The 20,345-nt window shown below is 34.9% G+C and overlaps 1 protein-coding gene across 1 annotated transcript; it reads left to right on the top strand.

The window, feature by feature from the left end:
* Window positions 1–6,387: 6,387 nt before the first annotated feature.
* On the top strand, window positions 6,388–19,530 carry LOC138698836 (uncharacterized). The gene is made up of 5 exons (XM_069825053.1): window positions 6,388–6,495; window positions 8,596–8,689; window positions 11,345–11,430; window positions 12,980–13,133; window positions 15,504–19,530. The coding sequence occupies exons 1-5, from the start codon at window positions 6,391–6,393 to the stop codon at window positions 15,695–15,697; spliced, it is 633 nt and encodes a 210-aa protein (XP_069681154.1). The 5' UTR covers window positions 6,388–6,390; the 3' UTR covers window positions 15,698–19,530.
* The last annotated feature ends 815 nt before the right edge of the window (window positions 19,531–20,345 follow it).

Genomic DNA, 20,345 nt, shown 5'->3' on the forward strand with positions numbered 1-20,345 from the left:
ACGCAACTTCGACGTCCTCACACCCATAACGATGGAAAGCGGCGTCATCGGGCGTCGTCACACAAGTTACACTGGTCCGTGGCCTAACTACTAACAACATTAGCATTCGTCTGTGGCTCGTAACCTTGTTACAGTATGCATTTGAACTTCTGAGATTGTTTGTTCCACCACGGATCACGGAACGGGTGCCCACATTCGATGCGGGTAAAAACGTATTCCATGTGCCACCCTTTGTCAGTTTCGAACTCGGCAGAAAGCAAGCTAACCATTCAGCCACCGCCATTGATTGCTCTGAAACATTCATTCAGAAAAAGTAAATTATCTACAAAATGAAAACTTAAGAAGGGAATTGAACACGAAATTAAGACGGAAATGTCTTACATACCAACGTAAGGGTGTTCATATTGCCTTCTACTGAAGTATCTGATGTAAGAATTTATAAAAAAAAAAAGTCTCGTAACTTTCTTCGATATTAGGAAAATGCATTGCGATATGTTTTATATCAGCATCAAGCAACCTTTCCAATTTTATCACCATCCATTAAATTTTTGTAATATAAGTGCACTTAAGCTATAGAACAGCTTGTAAGCTGGCAGTACGACAATCACTTTAGTTTTACCCGAAGCTCTATCGCAACCACTCTTCGGAAGGCAAAGTGGGAGGTTTACGAAGAAGTACACTGCTTGACTGAGAATGGACCAACGAGAAGAGCAGACATTATAGCCATCGATCGCCGGAATCAAAGAAGCCTCATTCTTGACCCCACTGTCCGTTTTGAGAAGGAAGATCAACAAGCCAATAACGTTAACGATGAAAAGAAGTCTATTTACAATCCATGTATTCCTCACTTCAATGAGAGATACAAAATGAATATTAATACATGGGAAGTGAAAGAACTTCTTTTTGGCGCTAGGGGAACTTCATTTAAGTTAACCAAAACCATTCTCCTTTCTCTTAAATTTTCTAACGAGGACATTAACAAAATTTGTCCAATAGTATTGAGAGATTCATTATCCATTTTACGCAATCACTTGTAGGCCTATAACACTATGTAATATTTTTTTTACTTCATTTCATTACTCTTGATTGTACTTTCATCTCATGTTTTTCCGAAATCAAATTCTACTTTATTTTTAAATTTATCATTGTTCTGTATTCTCTCCGCAAATCATATTGTATTTTATTTTTAATTAAATCTCTGCTTTGTATTCTGGATCTTAGTGGCCAGCCGTAGATATCGGCCAGATGTCTCAAATTGTGGAATTAGTAATAGCCTATTTCCAGTGCTTCAGTAACAACAAATTCAATCTTTCCATAGGAACAGCTGAAAAAGTTATCTACTTGTACCTAAACATTACTGATACTTTCGAATTTACACGATGGAGTTCCAGGAGATTTTAGGGCAAAAATTTCTTCCTTTCAGTTCTCATGAAGCTCAGAAATTTTAATTATGAGAGTTAGTCTTAAATTTTGCTTGGAGAGGAGATCGCGAGAGACCGCATGGAAGAAACGAGGAAGTGAATGGGAATTCTCAATCCTCTTCAAGGAATAAAATTGATTGATGATATAACAAATACATATTTATGTAAATAAAATAATTACATAAAAAACAGTATTTTCCAACTATTTTGAGTTCCTCCTCTATCTCATTCCAAATATCCAGCTTGAAACTATTGTCCATATCTATATTTTGGAAAGGATAAATAGTAAAGAATAGGATAATTTCGAATCGATTCAATCACTTGTTCGTCATTCATGCCTGTACGCACACTAGCACAGAATATAGGCAATGCACGCTAGAACGCATCTATTGAATAGCAAAATAATATCGTTGGCGACGACATGCCTACAATATCACGGTATGGACGCTGAACTGGCACTAAGGGCTACAATATAGCACTGCGCAGAACATGTGTAGATACGTCCGTCAAATTATGAAAAACAATATTATTCAACACTGACACTCACAAAGTTGCACGAATTGATTTGACACGATATTGACATGTCAATTCCTTTGCAGCCTAGGTATGATATATACGTATTCTGTTACTAATCCATAATAAACATATTTTGCGGACGATCTGTTATTAATTAAGCAAAGTACGCGGGCTGTATCTTTCTGAAACTTTTGGAATCATTAGGAACGAGTGGAAATTATCAAGTACCACTTACTTATAGCTAACATCGTTAACTACCTGTGTTCCTTCCTAAGCCAGTTTTCTGTACATCTGGGATAAGCAACGACGGAAATGGTATTATAAAAGTGATCTTCCAACTTTACTACAAAAAGGATCAAATTAAAAATGAGTAAGCGGACCGCTTAATTATTGTGGAACATATTTTGAACATACATGAAACTAGCGCTCGAAAAGTCCTTCCGCAGCTCCATTAGTTCTATTAATTCTGTAGAGAGTTGGCACTTCCCCATTAATTCCGGTTTTACATCACATGCCCAGTCCATCACATGCTAAAGGTACGTTTTCCTCGGTGCGACTATTGCGATGATCGTTCAACGATTATTGTTGAACGATGAAACGTTGAACGATAATCGTTGGTTACCATTTTGCTCGGAGCGTCTACGATTTGTTGATTTTTCACTAGTCGCGTGTTTTCATTCGGAATCGCATCGTTCTAGAGCAGCCGCGGCGAAAATGTGATCGTGCGCCTAGCTACTGTGTAACCTGCAACGTGCATAACACCTATGGAGGGAGGCAGACACCCGAAGGTGAAGTGAAGCAACTGTCTGACTTATTAACGGATTTTCATTTTCCTTAGTCAAGCACTCAAATGTAATTTTATACAGTACAAGGCTACAAACTGATGTTTAGTACGTGTAACGAAGAAAGAAATGAATAAGAAAACATAGGACACATTATCACAACCAAAAATTAACTGCCTTCAGAATGTCTCTGCGACAGAGTTTCAAAATCAGGAATTATGTCATTTACTGCCAGTCGTAGTTGATCATGAAGGTATTTGTCTGTCAGTCGTGATCTAAATTTGGTTTTTACTATTTTCATTGTTGAAAATAATTTTTCACAAACGTAAATTATAGCGAACATGGCTTCAACAGAGCAAACGAATGAACGAAGCTTCGGATATTTATTTTTTTGGCAAAGATTTTAAACGTTTAACATTTTCAAGTCCTTACATATAACTTTTATTTAACATTACGTTGTAAATCTGTGAGTTTAAATTGGAGATATAACCGTATTATTCGTACATCTGCTGATCGACGTACAGAGGAAATAATAATAATAATAATAATAATAATAATAATAATAATAATAATATTAATAATAATAATAATAATAATAATAATAATAATAATAATAACGCTTAACCTTTTAATGTTTCATGAGTAACATGTGGTATAATGCCGTTTTATGTTACATAACCGTTTTCCTCGTAATACTTATGAACAAATCATACATTTAATATTCTCATCATACTGGCAGCAAAAAAATGCGTCCTCCCATCCCACTTTGAAACTTTCGTTTTTGTAGAGGTACCTGGTTTCGAAAGAGACATTGCTACGATACGCCACACGCAGGTCAGAGACAAATACAAATGGAACGGAGTTTCACTCCAGTGAGTGAGAGGGTGGGGGTTGGAGAAGGTAGGAAGCAAGAGAAACGCATAGCTATCATTGCGAGCCACAATGTGCTCGTGAGTTACATTTTCGCCACGGCTGTTCTAAAGGAAGATTGTGTTTAACAGAATGAGTTTAATAAGTAGACATAAAAGATTACTTAAATGCCTTTTGATTGAGGAGATGGAAGACGACGAAATATTTCTCCTTACGTATGGGATGAAAAGAGCCAAAAAAACACAGTCTGCTTGAGCTCAAAAATGAAGAGAGACTGTATCAAAAATTTAAATAACTTAATAACTTAATTTTCCAACTTTATTAACAAACTCAGCCCATAAATTGTCCTTGACCCTTTGTAGAACGCATGTGACAGCTGCCACAGTGACGGATGATTCGCCACTTCCTCGAGAAAAATTTCATCATCAGCGTCAGAAAACGAAGGAGCCATGATACACGTCTTTCTCACAATAAACGTTAGCGACTGACGATTATATTCAACCTTTTCCTGAACGACTATTCAAGACGTAGGATCGTCGTTAACGACTCTAGCGGCAGTCGCTCGGAGGAAAACAGCTCCATAGGAAATACAAAGAAATAGTGCTCGACGATTATCGTTGCACGATCATCGTTGAACGATCATTGCAATAGTCGCACAGAGGAAAACGCACCTTTAGCGGACAGTGCTACCACTCGAATTCTCTGCCTAGTGCAGGCTTGCAGAACTGGGCGACAATTGTGGCGTTACGTCACTCACCCCTTCCTTCCACCCCTGCGTCATTGACTTGGTAGGGGAGGGGATTTATTTTTAGTGTCTGTGTTATGTGATTGCATATGGGCCACAGATACGTCATTCAACACCGGTGGATTTTGGACGGGAAACCAACTCTTTCCCCATGCTTTACACCCCTCTCTCGCCAGTTCTGTATCCCTGGCTTAGTGGATTCTCTTCCCGCCACGGGCTATACAAGTAATGCGGAGAGACTTCTCGATCGCACTGTGCATTAGTCACGAAAATGACACATTATCTTTTTTAAGTTTTAAGCGTTTCGAAATAATTTATTGCTTTTATCATGCTGCGATTGACATTTTCTTGAACTAACTTACTAGTATTATTACAAATAAATACATTATTTACTTTGTACTATTCAATCGCATAAAGCAGTGGTCGTTTGCATACGCTGAAATGGATAAAGGGTAAGCAGAGCAACGCGGAAGAGGTAGAGAGCATAGCCACCAGCAGCCACGGATGCACTAAAGTGCAGTCTCTTCTCCGAGGGTAAGAGACGCTAGCCCGAGGGGGTGCAGTGTGCTGATGACCGCTGGCATAAATCCATAGTATAGCGGTACGTGTCTTTGTACCCGCCCGTCTGTTACTCCTTCCGTTACCTGGCACACATCTCCGTGTCTACATTCAGAGTCTTCTTTTTGTAACAGACTGAGGAATAAATCTACTCTCTGTCACTATCTGAACACACGCTTCATTTCAAAGAATTGAAAGCACTATGTCTAGATAGATAGAACAGTTTTCCATCACAGATAAATATCGTTCTGCAAAAACTGACATAACTTCACAGTACACAAATCACCCACTTGAAAACCAAATTAAAAACAACACTCCTCTTATTACATTACTTTTAATTGATCGGCTGCTACGGAGGTATAGTGGTTTCAGCGCTGAACTTGTAATCCTGTGGACCCGTGTTCGATTCCCGGCTTTCCACCGATTTATAACTTGTATTGGACAAGCCCGTGGTCCAGGTAACAGAGGATTTCTGTGAGAGCTCCGGCATCCCAACAAGTCTCCATCATCATCCTAGCTCATCGCGGTTGTAGCGTTGACCAACATCTTATGGCGACGACTCTGTTGGTAAATTAGTCTACACATCTGGCTTCATATGGGTGAATTACATAGAATCAAGTACCCGCCAATAGTAAAAAAAAGTATTGATGTAATCGATATAATAAATTGTAAGAGTTCTATATGGGAATGGTGTATTATTTAGAATCCCCTACTAAATATAATCTGATTTACTCTACGAAATCCTGGGATCCAAACTATGAATTAGAGAAGCACCACATTTTTCTCGAGACCCAACTTGTGTCGCCCCAAATTAACTACAAACATAACTATTTGGAGAATTTTTACACAAATCTTCCACAACTAATACTAACTGTTACAATAGTATATCATTTCCTTTCCTTTCTCACTATCGGTAATCGCCAGATATAATGCTACTCCTGTGTGCAAGAGCATAATAAGGGTAATCAAATAATAAACTTCTTCGACGATGGCACTCAATTAATCCACAAAAGTGAAAGTATATTTTAAATGGCATTTTAAATGAACGAAAATATTACGTAATTAAAGGAAAGAACCGGGTTCAATGTAGATCAGTTTTTATACCGTTCATTGATTAAAAATATATCTGAAAAAATGTTACGTGAAGAAACTTTCAATGTCATATTCGTGAATAGTATACACGAATTCTAAAAAATTACTTACCCTTATCAATTTTACAAAAAAAAAATTTATTGATTATTTTTACACGCCATTAATTTAGTGTTTATTCTTCCAATTGACTGGAAATATATTAAAATTCGCATTTTACACGTACTATTTTATTGGCAATAACCATTTTTTAAATTTAACTTTTGCATACAAAATTTCTAAGTTTAAGTAATCTAAAATTGTGCAGTATGAAGCAAACAAATTTATAATTTATATACAGAGGGGGAGAAAGATATATAGAGAGAGTGACACTGATAACTAACTCTACTACTGTTCACAGCTCCGCACAATGGTGCTGACTATGAAATGTGTGCCTCTGGTGCCAAAATACAATCTGATTTGCTGTTCCTGCAACCTCAAGACCGGGACCGCAGTCATAGCTACGTTGGCTCTGGTAAGTGCTGTTTAATGTGTATATTTACTAGTTGCTCATCACTGCTTAGATATGTTCATATGTTCAGTTATAAAATGCACGAACTAATATTTAAGACACTTAGAAATAATACACCGTGTCCATAAATTATCTTTACAACTTCAGATGTAAATAACTAAATAATGAAACGAGATATCTTAGTTCTGTTTTTTTCACGTGAAAGATAATCTCTCAAAGTTTTGTTTTTACCACCTCAATGCACTTCTATTTTTTGTGGAAATATCAATAGCCTTCCAAAAAAAACTCAATCTTCAGGACTAGAACTAGGAGATTTGAATTTTGAGCAATGAGAAGTTCAGATAGTGACACTGTTTCAAACAAAACAAAATAAGGCACAGAAAAAGGAAGAGAATTTAATTCGAAACGTATCTAGCCCTCACACCAGCGATGTCATTCAGCTGGTTCGCCCGAACCGTTTGTTGAATTTTTTCGCATTTCATAAAATCAGTTGTTAAATGTTTTTTTTTTATTCAATGCAGTGGCACTTGACTAGAGTCATTGGCCGTACAATGGCGATAAAAACTAAAAGGAAATAAAACGAAATAAAGTGAACACTGTGCAAGTGAAACTATGAAGGAGAGGATGTCAGCATTGCTGCATTCTTTCTCTGGCCTCCCAGTACCTATCCACAAAGCTGACAGATGAAAGTGCTGGACAAGTCTTAATGTGGGGTTGTTAAATGTTTTAAGTTTAAAAAGTAGCTTTACAGAAAGTAAGAGCATTAATTTAACACGAAATTCTCTAGCTTTTTAAACATAATTTTAAAAAAATCAATACAGATCGAAGTAATTATTATTACATTCATGTTTCCCGCCCAACGTGTGGAGGCAGTCAGAACACGAATATGATAGGCCTGCAATCTTGAAACCCAACTGCGATTATTTCGGCAGTCGTCTACCCCTCCCTTTCCATTGCTAATACCGCATACACAAAAATGAAACGTAGTATTCAAAAACATGATTGAAAAATGGACTTTCAACTACAAAATACACCATTAAGCTCAGCAATATCAGATTTCTTCGTTTTCCTTTTTAAATGTTTCTTCTACATTTGAATGAAATAAATTATTTTCACATTAAGAGTATTGACATATTTTAAGCTTGTTTTCTTCCAAAACAACGCCAATAATTGTCTGTGTTATTGTCATGTCAGTTGAAAACTCGCTTAGTTCATAGACTTGTAGATAAAAAAAACTTGCCCATTCTTTCATAAAAATGCACTCCACGCATTTAAGGACCACACTTTTCAATTGCTTGTATACATCTGAAGTCTGATTAGTGTAATATGTTACTAGTAAGCGATGTATGCAATGCAGAGGGAAAGGAACTGGCAACCCTACCTCTATTACCTCCTGGCTTAGTTGTCCCATGAGTCATGTCATATTGGTGTCAGGTTCAAACCCGTCTTCAGACAGTTGACTAAACAACAACAATCAGACAGTAAAGAATAATAACCTTAAGTAAGAATATGAATTAATAAAGTCATGTTAGAAAAAATGCCGAAATGCAGTAGTAGCGCAGTAAAGATTAATAGCGCATGCCAAGGAAAGAATATTGAAGATTAATTTCGATACTGTATAAATGATTTTTAAGAATAGTCAATGAACCTTTAAGGGCAGACATAGCTAATGAATAATAAACTCACTTGTCAGTCCGAATTTTCTGTAGGGTGTTACAAAGGTTCTAGGTATTGTTCCTTTCTAGATCAATTAATTCTAGGACGATAGATGGTATTTGTCTAAGAAGTATGAAATTGCAAGTTCGTAAATTACGCTTTTTCATTATGGGTGTCATTGGGCTAGTTTTCGGACATATCAGATCTTATTGTGGTGTCAATTATGTATCCAGCAGCTGTATTTGCTGAAATTTAAATCATACTTATTCTATTAATCTACATAATCAGTCTTAGGAGGTACCAGGCAATTGTGCCTAAATTTAAGACTCTATAAACTTTTATTTTTGTGCATTTTATTCAATGACAAATAACCAAATAAGTTAAGATATTTTCATCTATTAATGTAAAATTTTTATTAGATTTAGAACGTCCTCTTTTCCATCGCAGATAACCGAGCTTATCCAGAGCCTTGAAGCATTCACCAGTCTGTGCTACTACAAACAGGAGAAGTACGAAATGCGTTACATGGAAATCAATCTAGGTAAATGACTGACACTCATTCGCGCCTAATGTATTATTAAAATGTCTTACACCTTTTTATTGCAGCACTAGATCTTTTACATCAACATCATAAATAGTAAGTTACATCTTTTTTCCATTAACCATTTATCCTGCAACTAAGAATTATATTTTCCAACTTTATATGTATACAGATTGATTCAGACCACCCGTAACAGTCATTTATTTCTGAAACTAGTGCATTAAAAGTTTCGAGAAAAAAATATTTATACAAAACCACATGTGAACTTTCACTTGAGCTTAATTTAATCAATAAGCTCTAACAGGAAGTAGGGTCAGTGGAGTATCACTTCAAAATTTCAAATGGGGGTCTGAGTCAAATAGGGTACCATTTAATAGAGACCTTCAAAACAAACAACTTTCATAGGAAACGTTTTTATTAATTCCTATTCTTTCAATGGGAAAACGTACGAAAAGGCAATGGGTGATTCGGATCACACGTAAGCCATTTATTTCGGGAACTAGTACAATAAAATTTTCGAGAAGAAACATTTATGACTAAACCACATGTAAACTTTCACTTGAGCTCAGCTCTAACAGGAAGTAGGGTCAGTGGCGTATCACTTTAAAATTTCAAATGGGAGTCTGGGTCAAATAAGGTACCATTTGATAGAGCTCTTCAAAAGAAACAACTTTCATAGGAAATGTTTTACCAATTCCTACTCTTTCAATGAGAAAACGTACAAAAAGATAATGTCATCAATATTAAGAAATGTTAAAAGACGAAAATGTAAACAAGACAATTAATGTTGACATTTTACTGAAAGACTGGACAATTCCATTAATTTTTATAAATGTACAAACTGTCTGCCGTTCTGAGCAGCACACACCCGTACTCTCCTTCTAACATTGTCAGTGACTCGTAACACTTCGGCGTGGTCAAGTGACTGGCAAGTCTCCCGGATTCGCTGTTTTATGTCATCTCTTATTGTGGAACAGTCTTGATAAACGATCAATAAATATCTTTTATGAAAATTCACAAACTAAAAAGTATCCGAAATCTCCTTCCGTTAGCACACATATTACTTTTGTCCGATTTATTTACAACCTCCGCAGATCTGACCGTTTCTCACTTCCACTTAATATGCTGTCCTGGGTCAGTCTCAAAGAAGGAAGAATCATTCATTATCTTATCTTACTCTTTAATATTCCACAGAACTCTAACCTCAGCTATTTAGCTTCTCGTTTTCAAAATTTGTTCACAACACCGTAACACACCATCCATTCCTAAACATGGAACATACTTCACTCTTCATCTTTCACTGTCTGTGCAGCTCACCTTTGGAACTCTCTATCGGACATTATCAAGTTGTAAAAATAAACTAAAATTGCACTTCTTCAATTCAGATTCCCTCCAATTCTAAGCCCTTTTCTCTGCCACTGTTTTATAAACAATATAATACATAGACTTTTTTCGCCATCACTACTCTTGATCAGCAGATTAAATTTATTATCATAGTTTTTTCTATTGTGGCTCTTATTTAAATTTCGTTTTTTTTATCACATTCCATTTGCTATATTCTCCCTTACGTCTTCCCTTTGTATTATTAGAAATGTCAAGTTCCAGAACACAGTGGATTACCCAAAAGTCTAATTTCAATCACAATCAACGTGAAAGACTAAAAACTCATATAATCGGCCTATATAAGTTGTGAAGACGCCCTCGACCGTCGAGGTAACTACTGAAATGAGAAATATTGACACGATATTTATTGAAAATTAAATCGCTTGCAGAATAAATCATCGTTCATTTGGATGACCGCTGAATAGAGATTACCGTTTCAGATTGCTTACTGTATAGTGAAGTGTTATTAAACCATTTCATAACATTTGGTGCGTAAAAATATTGTGAGATGTTGGAGAGTGATTTGACTACTTGGGTGCTTGATTATACATCTTGATTACACAACGTTTACCACTGTATCACGTCGGAATATGTATGATAAGACTTTCTTGACTCCACTTTACACCACACGAACACACCCTCACAGGAAACAAAACAAGACTCGCCAAGTCTAGCAACGACCAGTTCTGAAGATGACCCATAAAAGGTCGAAACATGTAAACAAGGTACGTTAGAATTTACCACAAGAAAGTCTTATCATACATATTCCGCTTGATTATAATTTCCTTCTGATAAATGTTCGCTGAAAGTCGATGTATTTCGCTTGTTCTTAACAGTCATTTGCTATCCTGAAAAAATTCGAACAATATGGTACATTTCTGTTCAAATTATCCTTCCCAAAACCCCAGTCCTTAACTAGAATAAGAAGTCTTTGGGTTCTAGTTCTCAGCATTTCATGTATTAAATGTAAACTTTTTTTTATTAAAATATTGAAGAATATAGATACAAAATAAATTTCCTACCTATTTCTTACTGTCAAATTTTCATTTATATTTTTTTGTTACATCTTGTAGGCCTATATTTCTGCATTTATTTCCTTATCCATAATTTTAGAATCCATCAGTAATAAGTAGTTATATACGGTAACTAACTTATGTTCATCGAGCTTCAACGATTACCAATAAAATGTATCTAATTATTTTGACTTGTTTACTCCTGTAAATGGATGAAGGATTTGTAAAATCTATCCCTTAATTATGCACATTGTTACAGAAAGCAGAGAGTTCTATGTCGGAAGATTCACTTCGGGCATATTGCATTCTTTGACGGCTGGACTATTGCTTTATGGTGTTTGGAAGGTAAGTGCTCTAGCCATGGAGATTAAATTAGCCTCACTGTAAGTAACGATTTGCAAAATTCTCGTGCATCAATAAAATAATGTGATATTTATATAACTACTTACACGTAACTATTAGATCATACAATAATTATAACACTCCATTTGAATTCGTCTGCTATTGAAATCAACATAGTAGTTGTTTAGTCAACTGTTCAAAAACAGGCCTGAACCTCATAAATAACACCAATAAGACATCACTCATGAAGCAACTAAGTCAGATGTAATTGGGTATGGTGTCCAGTTCCTTTCTCCCTCCATTGCATACATCGCTGACTAGAAACATATTACACTAATCAGACTTTGATATGAACACAGTAATGGTAAAGAATCTGCCACAACCAAAACCTTGCCTTTCTAGAGGTTAATGATTAACAAACCCCAGAATTATCATCATTTTACAATTCAAACCTTTATTTATTTTTTCGTTACAACTTGTTTCGTGATCATTTTCATACTTTCAAAAGAAAAGCATACAGTACATTAAAATTTAACATACAAGAACGTTTCATATGTAGCACGAAAGCCAATTAAATAGTGATGCGTTGCGAACCGAAAACGCAGATTAACTATCCAATGAATGGCACACTATTAGAAGTACAAAAATATATACAAAGAATAAACTTTAGCTGTGAAATATAGAGGGAATATAATATGAACCGTTCAGAGCAGAAGTGGTGTATGAGGGTTAAAGTAAACATTCTGTAAAATACAGCCCAAAGTAGCAATTAATATTCAATTTATTTAAACTATTATTAGTCAGTAGATAGCAAGAAAGACATATTAATTCCTACTTTGCGATGTATTTTACAGAATTTTTACTTTAAACCTCATTACCAAATTTTGACTTACACCACTTTTGCTCTGAACTGCTCATATATACAAATAATTAGTTTCCCATGTTACATCGCTATGTGCAGTACTTCGATTTCAATAGAGTGTATGAATATGAAATAAAATACACTACAGTGTTAAATTAAAATTATGTTTTATTTAACGACGACCAGTAAATCTACTGACATGAGCCTGCAGCACTTAAGCACACTAAATACCATCGACCTGGGCTGGATTTCTTCCTGTACGAGAACTTGAAATCGTTGGTTATTCGACTGCTATGGATGATGCAGAAAATCTTCATGGCCGAATTGTGGCAGTCTGTCAAACAATACGCACCATACAAAGAATTGCGGAGCGTATTTGAAACTGAATGAGACTCCTTGTATTCAGACAGGATGTGGACATTTCGAACAATTTACATAAGGGAATAACAAGAAAGAGTATCATACTTAAAACAAATTTATCGATAATTCAGAAATTAAGCCTTTCAAGATCCATATGCTTATAACCTGTTTTTCTGCTCTACATATGAGTAGTCCAATCCTGAAGTTTTGCCCCATATTTTGTTATTCTGTATATGCAAAATATAATATTCATAATGTTAAGTGAACCATTCTGGACCTGCAGAAAACAGTTTCAGTGTCATGTTTGTGATTTTTTGTTATGTTTCACAGGACAAACCCATTTTCATGGTACCCTTCGTGCTGACGCAGTATTTGATCCTGCTGTTCTTAGCGCTGGTAATCATCATAGTTACAATCGTCCTTGTCATCCTTGGTGCAGTGGGCTGGGCAGTCTTGGTGGTGATAGTAGGAGGTTTTGTTCTATGTAAGTTAAATAAACATGAAATTTAAAATTATTAGCACACCTTTAAAACGACAATTTTTTAATTACAGATTTTTTAGGGTTTGGTACTTGCCAATTCTTTGTCTTCTCTCGAAAGACAAAATTTTCACTAGGACACAGAGTTTTCACTGCTGGAAATATGCCGTCCCTCACGATACTATTAGAACTTAATTTTTCTCTATCTCTTATTTATAAAGAGAATTATGAATTACCAATTTCAAAATAGATATTCACAAACTAAAAATTAGGTTTAAAAGTGTCATTACATTGTATTCAATTATATGATCCTTGCTGTGAACTAACTAACCACTATCTTACTAGACTGTAGAGGAAATTTAAAAAAAAAGACTTTATTCACTTTTCATTTAAGACGGTAATCTATTTTTCAAATTAATGTATGCAGCGTATAGTGCACAACTCTCTCTGTGGTTCCAAACCAGTGATGCCCAAGTTGGATGCGCGACCTTGAGATTATGACGTGAACGTTGATCCTCTCTACCCGTTCAAGCTGGTTTCCTAAACCGGATTACCCTGTTTATTCCAGCTCCACACTTTCCTCACGATGACGCTTGAGCATCGGTCCGATACTTTGGCAGAATTTTTATGACAAAATAATCTCTTCCCTTGAAGACCTAAATCATAACGCATTCCGTACCAGAAACTCAAAGTATGACGCATGATCATGCAGTCATGGCACAGTACAAAGTGGATCTATTGCTCTTAACCTAATTATACGCAACATTGAATAACTGACTTTTATACACGATAGTACCATTTGTTACATGTGTTAGGGATTTTGAAAGCCAATAAAATTCTTATATATATTCTTCATCAGAATGAGGCTTCAAAGTATTATTGACAAAGACGGAATTGGTATTAATTACGAGCATGAATTTGCCATAATATTCAGAAAACAGTTTATGATCTCTTTTCTGACTACATTTTATGACTTTCCATTCATGTGTAAAATCTAGTTTTCTCATCTATTTATACCCGCATTAAAGGCGAAGGTACTAAAAGTATGCCTTATACAGAGTGGCCCACTTAACTCTTTCACCTCTGATAGCTTGTGAAATATTTTAGATATACTCAAACTGACAATTACAAGTTAAATTACATCGAAGGGGACATCTGATACACGTAATGTATTTTTTGTACATGAAATAATTTTGAAGATATTAGAGTCAACTTTATTTTTCTTTTTATGGGAACCAACTATGTTTTGTATTTCAAATATCTTTCATTAGCTCTGTCTAATAACAAATGACTACTTTACAGACGATTTGAATGTCACTGGTAAGAGTAAACATGAACAAGTATGACGCACCCTTCTTTACGTCTAGTTCATAATGTTGACGTAAATGAACATCGAACACACCTATAGTACTGTACACTACCCAAGACAACCCAGTTCTGTACTGGACAATTGAACGATAAGACATCGGCGAGAAATCTGATTGCACACCGGAGATTTTGTTTTTTGTTTTTCTTGACAATAATATTGTTTATTTTTATTGTACATTACTTTTATGTCTCAACATTTTCATAGTATTAAAATGTACACTACATTGTGATTTAATTGACGCACATGCCTACCAGAATTATCCTCCTTCTGTTCGATCCTTGGTCAGACATTGCTTGTGTTTATGCTTACCGGTGACATTTAAACAGTCGTAAAGTAGCTAGTTGTTATTAGACAGAGCTAACGCAACATTTGCAACACAAAATATAGCTGATTCCCATTTAAAACAAGAAAGTTGACTCTAATATATTGAAAATTATTTTATGTACAAAAATACATTACGTGTATCAGATGTCCCCTCCAATGTAATTTAACTTGTAATTGTCGGTTTTTGTATATCTGAAATATTTCACACACTATCGAAGGTGAAAGAGTTAATTGGGCCACTTTGTATATTCCACATGAAGGCATTTGGAGAGCATGGAGGTAGAGATCGATGCTTTCTTGACCATCAGATGGTGTGGTTAGCACCACGTTTCTACTATATTTAAACCGCGAAAAAAGCTCGGTACTCATTGAGTAAACCTCGGAGCTGTTGCGAAAGTTTTGGAAAGAGAAAAATTCCGTCACCACTCGAGTTTGAACCCAGGACCTTCCAATCTCTAGCCAGTTTCTCTATCAACTCACGTCAGCTATCAGACCACTTTTGTACTAAAATATCAATATTTGTAATATTTTCAAATATTTGTTGGTCGACTACAGCCATGAATTTGTTTTAAACCAGACGCAAATCTTTCTCATTATATTAGATTTCCACATGTATTATTATTATTATTATTATTATTATTATTATTATTATTATTATTGTTATTATTATTATTATTGTACAGTGATCTCGACCTACCTGTGGGCCGGCGTCTACACATACTACCGACAACTAGAGGATCTGGACACATTGGTGCCTGACAACTTGTTACCCTCCATTCCTCATGAGGAGGAGACTGCAATCAACACAGAGGATCTGCAAAAGACGTACACGCAATTGGAACGCAACATCCAACAGAACTATCCTCAAGCGGTTTAGAAACACTAAGTAATGTTAAGATTATGAGGAAAACGGCGGTTACCAATAAAACTAGTTTTTCCCCACTGTTTACACGAGCAGTAACGAAGACAACTCTGCGAGGAAAATATTTATTTACATTTTATAAGGACTTAGTATTATTTAGTTGAAAGAGTAACGCAATAAATTGTTCATAGGTTCCACAGAACTACCAATAAGCTAAGGCATGACCCAGTGTAGGTATGATGATGAAAACAGTGCAGAGAAACATACTCGCCATTAGAGAAACATTCGATTTTTCTCTATGAAATCGTGATTCCAATCGACTTTTTTTTTTTCCAATTTTCCAGAATTCAGTTTAGTTTTGCGGTATAACTCCTTTTAAATATCTCACAGGTAACAACAAACAGAGCCACCGGCGTAGCTCAGTCGGCTAAGGCGCTTGCCCATTTGTCAGGAGTTGCGCTCGGGCGCGGGTTCGATTCCCACTTGGACTGATTACCTGGTTGGGTTTTTTCCGAGGTTTTCCCCAACCATAAGGCAAATGTCATGTAATCTATGGCGAATCCTCGGTCTCATCTCGCCAAATATCATCTAACACCAATCCCATCAACGCTAAATAAACTCGTACTTGATAAAGCATCGTTAAATAACCAATTAAAAAAACGAACAGCTCTGTTAATAGCTTCAGTGATATACTGGGTGATTCAAGAGGTTGTTGTAAAAGTGAAGGAGTTTGGTCTTCGAAGTAACCCTCGAGTATAGCCCATAATGCCAGGATGTAATCATGCTATGCAGCTTACCTCCTGTCACCACGTAAAATTGGGGAGATCTACAACGAATTTTTACAAGTTGTTCCAGAACTGTTACAAAACGTGCCATTTATCGTGCGTCAGCAGACGTGGATGGAACAGGACGGAGCATCAGCACACTGGACACTTGCTCTAAGTCTGGCATAACACGGGCGTTGAATCTGAAGAGAGAATCCAATTCTATGGCCAGTTCACTTCTCTGATTCGATGCATCTTGATTACTTCTTTCGGGGCATATCAAAAGCATCGTTTACGAGACACTGGTGTAAGACTCAGAAACACTTTTAGCCAAGACACTTGCATCATCTGATTGCAGATCTTTTACGTAAAGTAGATTCATAATACATTTGTTGGGTGTTGTATAGAAGAAAGAGTACAGTCGAGCCAGGACATGAGGAATCTGGAAGAATTATATTTAAATTTTGAATTTTTATGTAGTGTTTCAAGTATAGATACATCTCTATAAATTCCAACTTACATGTGTTATCCTGTGAGAAATGGTGATGGATGGAGCGTTGTTCATTTATTACTTTATGTAAAAGATCTGCAACTCATCGAATTTTCTGGAACATACATACTTTTAATGCATAATTTCTAAACAAAGTAATTAAATAGCAAATTAAAATGTACACAAGCCTTTTTAAGCATGTCAAGCAAATTTTAATTACAAACGTCACATTGAGTGACCAAAAATGACAGGTGATCTCAATTAATAGGCCTATAATATTTGTTATTTAATTAAGTCAATACGGTAATGTAATGTCAAGATGTTTTAACATTTAAACTCACCTAATATCAATCTCTATAGACTTTCAAAATGACATAATTATATTAGGTACTATTCGTAAAAAAAATGTCAAGGAAACATATATTCATTATAATACAATGTCTCCATAGATGTAATGTTAGGCCTATCATAATGACCTGAAGACGAATTTGTAAAGTTGAAAACGTGTGTTAAGTGAAACCAAAATATGTCTAATATTTAGGATGTATTTGAATGATAAGATATACACGGATCAATAGAAAGTTTACTCACTCAATAAATTAAGTTCATGTAATCTTTGTATACTTCACTTTTTGCACAAATTACTATTACCTCATTGGTATGCTGTCCAGCACGTAATTCCTGACATTATGAGGCTTGTACTGAATCTGGATTACTTCCTAGACCATGAGTTCCTATTTTAGAATTCTCATACTGGCATTCCAGCTCCTTCAGTTTTAGCACAAAGTTTCAAATCACTCTGTAGATCTTACTGTCTTATTCATACAAATATGCTACTTTGACGCTGCAAAAAGTCTGTCTTTCTTCATTTGTTTGTATCTAGTCAATTCTTCTAACTTACTGAACATATTACTTTCATATTCATCTTCTACTAATCGATTAATATGGCAACGAGTCACATAAAATATCATAAAAGCCATTGGTTATTATTTATTTGATAACACAATATGGAGACTTATTGAAAATGGTTTGTAACAATACCATACGACTTTTTCACACACAATAACGTGTGATAAACGAAAAATTGTGGTTATAATGTATCCTAAAATGTTGGACAGAAAATTAATACTTACATTATTATGTCGCCAATCCAAAATTTCAGATTAATATCTAGAGTTTACAGCAAAAAGTATGTTAATACGAATGGTATTTTAAAATTAGATTTGGAAAATTTGCTATACACGAACACATGGACAGACAGAATTTTTCCAATGACAATACTTTCTCTATTATCACCTACATTGCCACCCACAATGCAATGTTTTGTAAGAAATGTATAGACGCAGAAAAAAAATTATGTGGTGTTTGTTTAAAACATGTAACTCCAAAAAAAAACCTGTTTTGAGATACAATCATTTCTATTTTCCTATACAAATCATAATTCTAGTTTACATACAAATGAATCAGGAATTTGCAAAAGGGACTAAGTCCGAAAAAGTAAATTTTAAGAAAACACAAAAAGCCTTTGTATGGATCTGGATGTATAACAGTCCAAACATGTTGATACACATTTTAAATGTGTACATTCTATAGGAACTGGTTCATTTTTAATGCTGAAATCCAAGAAGATTGTGAGTGTATGGAGAGCCAGAAACTGGTATAAACTCAATTTGCAAAAAATATAGACTTGGTCACTTTTGCAAATTTCTGATTCAAATGTGAATGAAAGTAACATAAGATTAGATGGAGATATCACGGATATACTAAACGAAAGAGAACATTTTTCTTTTTTGGCTGCCCTTTCATTTTTGGAGTTATCATGTTATGGACAAACACCACTGAATTTGGGTCACCTCAATTTTCCAAGTTTCAGTTATAACATACTGCGCATGCTCAGTAAGCACTAGAACTTGGAAATTTCAGGTGGCCCAAATTTTTTTCTGGGTCTGTAACCTACATTATTGAACGTTTCTATGTAAAGTAATACTAATGAGCAGAGCTCGGATGTTTAAGTATTTATAACAGTTAAAATAGGCAGGCAAAAGCGGCAATAAAAACTAAAAAAAAAGCGCAATAAATTTTGAAAGAGGCATTATCAATTTTAAAAAGGCATAATATATTTTATCAACAAATTTAAATTATATCAACATAACTCACATTTTTATTTCGTAGTTGACATAATTACGCTGACTTATGTAATGCTTTTTTTCGTTATTTACTATCTTTACACAAACCTTACATAACAGAACTGTTCCATCGGTTGAAAATACATAGGCACAAAATTCACTAACGTAAGCATGGAGTTTACTTTTCAATGGTGTACTGAATTTAGGCATTCTAGCTAACTGGTCTTATATCTTCTCTCACCCGACAATAACTGACTATTCCTCACTCAAATTTATTTCTCCTACAATAATAAATTTGAGTAGCATAAAATTGTAATAGTAAGATTTGAAAATATAAAAACAAAGAATTTAAAATGCTACGTGACAATTTCTATGAAAACGGGCTTAATATTTAAAATTATGAAGTTGATTTTTGATATCGTGAAGACATGTCATATTTTGTAACTGTGGATTGTCCATCATCAATCATATTACACCAATAGTATTAAAGAACGCTTATTAGCAGATTAAATTATTTTTAATTACTATTGTTAGTAAAGTGAGTCATTGTTTAATATACAGGATGATTCACGAGGATTTACCACCCTTTACGGAACTTATTTCTGAAGACATTTTCAGCAATATGAATATATATATATATATATATATATATATATATATATATATATAAACATAGTTCCTATTCTCAATATTTTCAAAGTTACACTAATTTAAGGTTGTTTGCAAAATACGTTTTTTTTTAGTTTGACGGTAAAAGAATAATATAAATAGAGAATGAACCACTCAGAAGTACTTCCATTTTAATTGGCAAGTATTATGAAGCTAAAAATCATTGATTCTACTTCGCGTTAACACTTTGTTTAAAAACTTAAAATTGTTTAGTCGACACGTTAAAATTTATTTAAAAAGGTTATATACCTTGGACAGACGGCCCGTTTCGACGCTGGTGTTGCGTCTTTATCAGTGTCCCACGAGATACTGTAGATCTTGAATTCTGCCATTTGCATTCGTCAGTTGTAGTGGTGGTGGTATGTTGTGGAGCAAACGAAGTCGACTAAACCAAGCTAAAAATGTGCTGTGAACTCCTTAGTTGCTTCGTACACACATTTTTTTTTATTTTTAACTATAAAATTACATTATTCTTACGCACTTATCACAACAATTATTACAAATCACACCGCTTCCACCGACTTAATTATTTGCAGTTCAATTTTGCATCCTAATTTACAGTCTTGGAGAGTTTACAACACATTTTAAAAAATGTCGCCGTCCACTTGAGTACA

Source organism: Periplaneta americana, chromosome 4, assembly GCF_040183065.1.
Source record: "Periplaneta americana isolate PAMFEO1 chromosome 4, P.americana_PAMFEO1_priV1, whole genome shotgun sequence".
In the NCBI taxonomy this organism is placed as follows: domain Eukaryota; kingdom Metazoa; phylum Arthropoda; class Insecta; order Blattodea; family Blattidae; genus Periplaneta; species Periplaneta americana.